At 39.7% G+C, this 7,383-nt stretch overlaps 1 protein-coding gene, 1 long non-coding RNA gene and 1 other non-coding gene across 6 annotated transcripts in view; 2 read left to right on the top strand and 1 right to left on the bottom strand.

The window, feature by feature from the left end:
- Window positions 1–430: 430 nt before the first annotated feature.
- Window positions 431–3,044, top strand: LOC112629075. Of its 2 annotated transcripts, XR_003120522.1 has the most exons (3): window positions 431–588; window positions 2,550–2,606; window positions 2,724–3,044. It is a non-coding gene; the product is annotated as an uncharacterized LOC112629075 (long non-coding RNA). The 2 variants fall into 2 exon arrangements; XR_003120521.1 differs by lacking the exon at window positions 2,550–2,606.
- LOC112629598 lies at window positions 1,766–1,892 on the top strand. Its single transcript, XR_003120688.1, has one exon.
- A 1,137-nt stretch (window positions 3,045–4,181) lies between the features above and the next one.
- FSD2 (fibronectin type III and SPRY domain containing 2) overlaps window positions 4,182–7,383 on the bottom strand; it is a 49,724-nt gene continuing 46,522 nt past the window's right edge. For all 3 annotated transcript variants that reach the window (XM_025392371.1, XM_025392369.1, XM_025392370.1), the window contains one exon: window positions 4,182–5,124. In XM_025392371.1, coding sequence (XP_025248156.1) covers window positions 4,872–5,124 — 253 coding nt within the window. In that variant the 3' untranslated portion in view covers window positions 4,182–4,871. The remainder of the gene's footprint in view (window positions 5,125–7,383) is intronic.

Here is a 7,383-nt window from a genome sequence, read left to right as displayed (position 1 = left end):
TTTTTTTTTTTTTTTTTTTTTTTTGACGGAGTTTTCACACTTGTTGCCCAGGCTGGAATGCAATGGCGGCCATCTCGGCTCACTACAATCTCCGCCTCCCTGGTTCAAGCGATTCTCCTGCCTCAACTTCCTGAGTAGCTGGGATCACATGTGCCCGCCACCATGCCCAGCTAATTATTGTATTTTTAGTAGAGATGGGATTTCATCATGTTGGCTAGGCTGGTCTAAACTCCTGACCTCAGGTGATCTGCCCGTCTTGGCCCCCCAAAGTGTTGGGGTTACAGGCATGAGCCACCGTGCCCAGCAGATTCATATTTTAATGTTTCCTTCTACTCCCCAACCACACACAAATTTGAAAGCTGCTTTGCTTTCTAATAAAGAGACTTTTCCTTTGATTTGGAAGATAATTTGATGTCTCTTTTCTCTTTGCAGGTATATGAGCTCCCTGAAAGCACGAAGCAGTTATTTCCATCTTCAGATCATTCAGAGATTATGAAGGCACAAACCCTGCCTTCAATTTGCTTATAGTCAAGTGGAGCAGACACAAGTCAATGATTGCAGTATAGCTACTTAAGTAATCTAAAAGAGGTGAGTGTGGCACTTAACCTCTCCTGGGACGGGGAGGAATAAGGCAGTGTTTCCAAGAGGCTATACAGGCATTAGGTAGACAAGGAAGGGGAGGTCCATTCTGGGTGCCTAGGACTCTGTGGCTGGTTTATATATTGTAAATGGTACAAAAAACAATGTTGAGTATCTTTTACCTTTCTCCAAAGTACTGGTCTTACTTTTGGATAGTGCTTCTTGTTTTTTCCTTCCCTCTCCCTGGCCCTATCACCTTTAAATTAAATGAATGTTTAATTTAAATGTTTAATTTAAACATTCATTTAGTAGGAAGGAAGTAGGAGGGTAAGAATCTTTCTGGGTGGCAGAATAATAGATGGGTCTACAAAGAGCAATGTACATACCCAGTAAAGCCATCTCTAAAACTGTGTTTCTGCATTGTTATAGTGCACAGTTGGGAAATCTCAGTTTTGTTGGTTGTGTATTTTCCCAGTGAATGGATTATATTCCTTTCTGCAATCCAGTCTGTTTGAATTTAAGGGCATCTCTTAAATTCCTTTCAAGCAAGAGACCTAACATTTAGACTTAGGAATGAGAGTAGGAGAGACAGCAAGATTAGAATCCAAGTTCATACTACCAAAACATTTTTATTGGCTATGTCTGAGTGACTACATGTTGTTTGAATCAGCTGGAGGCTAATTTGTAACGTTTCAAATAAATGATAGTTTAATTCCTCCAGGATTTGAGTAAGGTGAAAATAGAGCTAAAAACCATGATTCGGTCACATTCTGGCAAAATGAAAAAGCAATCAATTTGGGCTTTTTTTTTTTTTTTTTTTCCTGGAACTGATGATAGCAGAAAACAAACAATGAAATAGTCAGACATGATATACTTGACAAGAACCACCACCTGTTCAGTAGCAACTCTAAAATAAGTACTAATAGGGGCAGTTGTTGTGCCCAGGTCATAGTCCTACTCCTTCCAGGGGACTTCCGGATGACAGAAAAGATGCTGACCAGCTGGGGTCTTCTTTCCAAATAACAAACACTTCTCTTGCATTTAGATTAATTAACCATTGGTTACAGTGAAACAATCATATGGACAGAGTTAATCTCCTATAGCTTGAAGTTATAAATTATCTTTATTTGAGTATCTTGACATGGTAAAGGACAGTGTTTTAAAAGCTGGATTTGGTTATGTTCTTCTGGAGACTAAGAAAATAGAGTCCTTGAAATCAAGCTGACTCTGCTTTTAGCCTCCTAAATGAAAAGGTAGATAGAACAGGTCTTGTTTGCAAAATAAATTCAAGGCCTACTTATCTACCAACAGCAATTATATGCTTTCCATTGTCTTTCTATAGAAAATAGGAGTAGTACATTTATAGATGAGAAAACTGGAGAAAGACGTAGTGAACATGTGAGAATCTTGCTCTACTAATTGATAGGAAGGTGACTAGAAATTGGAGAAGTTGTCTTGGTAAGTTGAGGAGAGGACTTTTCTTGTAGTGCAGTATGGTAGCTGAACCTGCTTGCATCAAGACCAATACAGTCTTATTTACAGAATGCCACATCATAGTGAATTGTGCTGTGGACAGCTTCCAGTGTGTGAGTTGTGGAAGATGATGATTTTAACAGATTTTGGAGGATGAGAAGTATTAAGAAAAAGGCCCCACTGCCCATGCATTTGCTCTGCTTTTTACTTTTGACTAAGTATACACTTCAGAAATATCTTAGTGGATGTGTACAAGTGATTGTGTGTCATTTGAACCAGCAGGAAGTAATTTATTAAACACACTTTTCTAAATAAAAGTAATTTAATTTTATCAGAAACCAGTGTCATTTTAGTTTGCAAGTCTCAAACCAACTTTCCAATTCTGACTTATAAGAGTGCCTTAAATTCTTAATACTGCACTCTGTGTTACTAAACCCATGTTAGTTTACACCAAGATTCTGTGGTGGTTTTACATATTCTTTTTCCCCTTTGTTAAGGTGGGGAGGCCACAGCTTATGTGAAATGACTTTCTTAGGAGTTATAAAGTGATACAGGTAAAGCTAAGAACAGAACAGATTTTGATATCTTTTGTTTTAACTGTCCAGTGTTAGGGATTGTGGCTACAGTGGTCTAATTTTTAAAAACTCTTTTTTTGCTTTGTTTTTTAACAGACTTATCAGCATGTTGCAGGTGAACATGGCCTTGAGGTAAATCCTGTCCCTTGTTGAATACAGTTTCAGTAGATTGTTTATAGTAGTTTAAGGAATTGGAATTTTTTTACAAAAACACAGAAGTTTTGTTTGGTTCTGTTCTAGATGTTTTTCTTCTAAATAAATGAGAAAGATGTTTCAACAAAGGCTCTTTATGCTGAATAATTGTGATGCTTGAAGTTCCTAATCTGCTTTAAGTGGATTTGTCTGACATTTGGTGTAAATGTCAGACAATTCTAGACAGTTTTTTCTTGGTCAAATAAAAATTTAATTAAAACTTTACAGGTGTCGAGTTTTTAATCCATTTATCCGTGTTCATATTAACATGTGTAGTATTCCATAAAGCCTATTAGAACCCTGAATTCAAACTTGCCTTCTCTGTGATATCCTGTTTCTTACTTGGTAGTTTCTATTTCAGTAGCTGAGAACATTTTTTAATATACATATATGTATCTTTTGTTTGTTTATAACTGGAACCATTTCTGTGCTTACATCTGCTGTCCCTTGTTTCAGAGTAGACAGTCCAGCTTGGCAGGCTAGGTATGTGTGTGTATAATGAGTTATTAAATTGTCAGTGTGAACTGTTAATTCAGGAATCTGAGCTGCCATTTATACCTGTAGCCAGAGTTTAGTAGAAGATGAGAGTCTTTCAGTTTGTCAGGCTTTGCATGTGCTGGAAAACATCAGAGGTTTTTTTGTTTGTTTGTTTTTGAGACAGAGTTGCGCTCTTGTTGCCAAGGCTGGAGTGCAATGGCACAGTCTCGGCTCACAGCAGCCTCTACCCCCGGGTTCAAGCAATTATCTTGCCCCAGCCTCCTGAGTAGCTGGGATTACAGGCACCCACCACCAGGTCTGGCTAATTTTTTGTATTTTTAGTAGAGACAGGGTTTCACCAGAAAACATCAAAGTGGACTTTTTTTAAAACACAAAACCTTAAATGATGAGATTAGGGCATATCTGGGTTTAGAGGCATCCGTGGGACGTGATACTGAATTGTAATTGCTTCACAAATGGAATTATTCTGCAGCTTCACTCACAAGCTTTGAAAATGCTATGTGTGCAGAGCTTAAGTGGCAACTGGAAACTTGAACAGGAGAACCAGGAATGTAGCTAATGGAGTTGGGCATTGAGCTCACAGAATGGCCTGGGGGCAGTGAGGCAGGATGCCTGAAAGCTGCCTAGCTAGAGATCAGTCTTCCTTCCCGTCCTCAGCTTTGCCCTCTGGTGGGCTGTTAATTTCTTTTAAAAAATTGTTGTTCATTTGCTAATATGCCACAGATGCCCTTCTGTTCTTTCACGCTGCCTCCATTCCAGGTTTTTTCCCATTTCTTGGCCATAGGTCCTTTGCTATAGTTTTGAAAGAGCCCTGCCATCCTTCACATGGAGAGCAGTGAGAGGCCAAAGAGCAGTGGCTGAAGAAGATACTCATTTATTCAACAAATACTTGGTGACAGCTGTTGTGTGTTAGCCCTTGGGGATCTAGCAATTAACAAAACAGGCACTGTCCCTGCCTTTGTGGAATTGGGCATTATAGAGGTAATTTCAAAATTAGAGAGTGGTGCATACTGTGTAGGAGTGGAACAGGGTGTTATAAAGAGTACATAGTGGAAGGGACCTCACCACAGTGCTGCTCACTATTGGGAAAATGAGGGTAGAAGACGTTGAGAAGGGCACACAGCTTCCCTGGTTTTCTACAGACAGCCTCTCGCCTTCTCAAGTATATTCTTGGCTGACTCATGAAATGCATGAGTGTACTGGGGCTGCTGGAGCCATTAAGACTACCCTCCTCGTCTTCCAAGCTCTCTAGGTTTTGGAAACTCATATTTTGCATATATACAACTACAGTTTAACAACTTTAAAGACTTTTGAGTTCATTTAGTCTGAGCCTTTATTTTACAGCTGGGCCTGGTAATGACTATCTTAGCAGCACACAGGACTAGAATCCAGGTTGGGTGAAATGAGCGCCAGTACACCATTCTGCCAGATAATAACATGAGCCATAAATTGTGCTGGGCACATGGTGCTTAAATGCCATGTTCAGCCAGCTAAGGCGTGATTGGCTGCAAGAGGGGTAGGCATGGAAGACAGGAAACTGGACATCAGAATGTTCTAATAGAAAGTGACATGTTTTGGCATTGAAATGCCATTATGTACCTTTAGACACCCAGGGGTTTCCAAAGAAAAACAGGGATGCACAAATTCGTGAAGCTGACAACTAAATGTGTATAGATGCTGAGAAAGGTCCACATTGAAAAATGACAACTTGGAATTTTCATAGTCTAATAGAATGCCAATCTTCTTTGGAGGAACTGTTATTCTTATATCCGGAGTTGTTCTGTTGTGCAGAAATTCATACCTATGCCTGAAAATTAAATTTGACATAATAAAGTTTCAGTAATTCTATAGATTCACTATTTATAGAACATTTCATATTAATTTTATTGATAGTCCTATGATTTTGCTACTTTCTAGTATTAAATGACTACCAAAGTGACAAGCCATTTCTAAAACTATATTCTCTAAACTATCTCTTTTCTAAAATTTGTCCTAAGAAACATTTTCTTTTTTTTTTTTTAGACGGAGTCTCACTCTGTCACCCAGGCTGGAGTGCAGTAGTGCTGTCTCGGCTCACTGCAACCTCCACCTCCCAGGTTCAAGCGATTCTCCTGCCTTAGCCTCCTGAGTAACTGGTATTACAGGCATGTACCACCAAGCCCAGCTAATTTTTGTATTTTTAGTAGAGACCAGGGTTTCACTGTGTTGCCCAGGCTGGTCTTGAACTTCTGAGCTCAGGCAGTTGCTCACCTTGGCCTCCCAAAGTGCTGGGGTTACAGGTATGAGCCTCTGCTCCTGGCCGAAACATTTTTCAAACATCATTTTTTCTCTAGTAACCTCTTAACCTAAGAAATTTACCTATAGCATCCTGAACTCTCTTGCATCTAAACTAGCATAGGAATAGAACATGTTTTTAAAATTTGGATTAGACATTTGAAACAGGGAACCTTGTGATTTTCCATGTGATAAAATGGGCCTCTTGGCATAAGCTCTTCTCTGCACAGTTACTCCAATTCTTAAACTTTCAAATTCAGTGGGGAGCCAGTGGGCCTGTTACCAATCAATATTATATCACTATCCGTGCTCTGCATCCTGTGTACTTTGAAAAATGGCAGAAACCAAAACCTGTCACAGGAATTTCCTAACCCTGCTACCTACAGATACTTGAAAAGCTTTTTGTGTCAACAGGCTAGTCTAGGCTGCTGGGATGAACACTTGGAATACGATCTAAACATGTCAGAGGAAGCCAGCCTGTCTCTAGCCCATTTTACCTTATTTTAACTAAGCAGCTGCCAGAAGCTATATGAGTCCTTTCCTGTACTTTCTCTCCCACCACCAATGGAGTCTAATACTATGAGCCAAAAATGCAAATCTGTTAGGAGACCTTATCCTAGGATGCCTTACCTTCATTCTCCATTTGTAACGTGTGCGCGTGCGTGCACACACACACACAAACACACACACACACCCCTACATCTGTAAGAAACTGGCTTGGCTCTAGCACTTGGCCTGTAGCTTTTGCCCTTCCTTTGTCTTCCATCCCTCTTCTATTCTCTCTTCTTACTCCCCTTATTCCTCCCCCTACACACAGACTTCTAGGCTTTCTTTATGCTCCCTTAGTTTTACTCTGCCCCTTGTTCTTGCCTTTCTAAAGAAGAGACTTTGATCTTTAGCCTTACTTCAGGCAGAATCCCCAAATAAAGTATCTGCCTCAGTGTATAGTAATTCTTGCATTCCCCAAACTGGGTCTGAAGTTTAGTAGATTTCATTAGTGTCCTCATCTATTATCGGGGGAAGTTGGTCTTGACACATAATGTGTAAATAACCATGATAAAGGACCATGGGCAGAGAACATTGGATGAACATTAATAGGATTCATCAAACCAAGGAGGGTCAGAAGCCCCATTTTACAAGGTGTGAAGGGAAAGCAATGTGGGGTCTTGTTTTTCAGTTTTTGAGGTGAAGGAAGGTTGTTCTAAGTCTGAAAGTTTATTCATTGACCTGGGCTGCATGAGACTTTTTTTCCTACTATATGGAACTACTCCATGTGTAAAGACAGAGTGCCCAGCAGCAGGAGCAAACCAGAATTAGCCATAACTACTAAGCCTCTTGCCCACATTCACTTAAAAAGATGGAACTGGGGCTTCAAAGCAAACTGTATTGGCTTAATACTAAAGGTGAACAGAAATGAAAAAATCAATCACTTAAGTGGTTAGGAATGAACTCTTTGGAGCCAGACTGCTTGAGTTTGAATCCAAGTTCCAAATCCATGTCGTTTGGATTATCTAATTGCTGTGAGGTGTGGTCTTTTTATTTTTATTCTTTTATTTTTGTTTTTGTTTTTGTTTTAGAGAAGGGGTCTTGCTATATTGCCCAAGCTGGCCTTGAAGTCCAGGGCTCAAACGATCCTCCCACCTCACTCTCCTGAGTAACTGGGACTACAGGTGCACGCCACTGTACCCACCATTCTGATTTTTAAAATGAGATAACACAATTGTGAGAAGTAAATGAGATAATGCATGTAAGAGTACTTGGCACATAATTCTCCATAAATTTTAGCTATTTT

The sequence above is a fragment of the Theropithecus gelada genome, chromosome 7b, assembly GCF_003255815.1.
Source record: "Theropithecus gelada isolate Dixy chromosome 7b, Tgel_1.0, whole genome shotgun sequence".
NCBI classification, from domain to species: domain Eukaryota; kingdom Metazoa; phylum Chordata; class Mammalia; order Primates; family Cercopithecidae; genus Theropithecus; species Theropithecus gelada.
The sequence above is the reverse complement of the archived record's forward strand: the minus strand, read 5'-3'. Positions and strand labels throughout refer to the sequence as shown.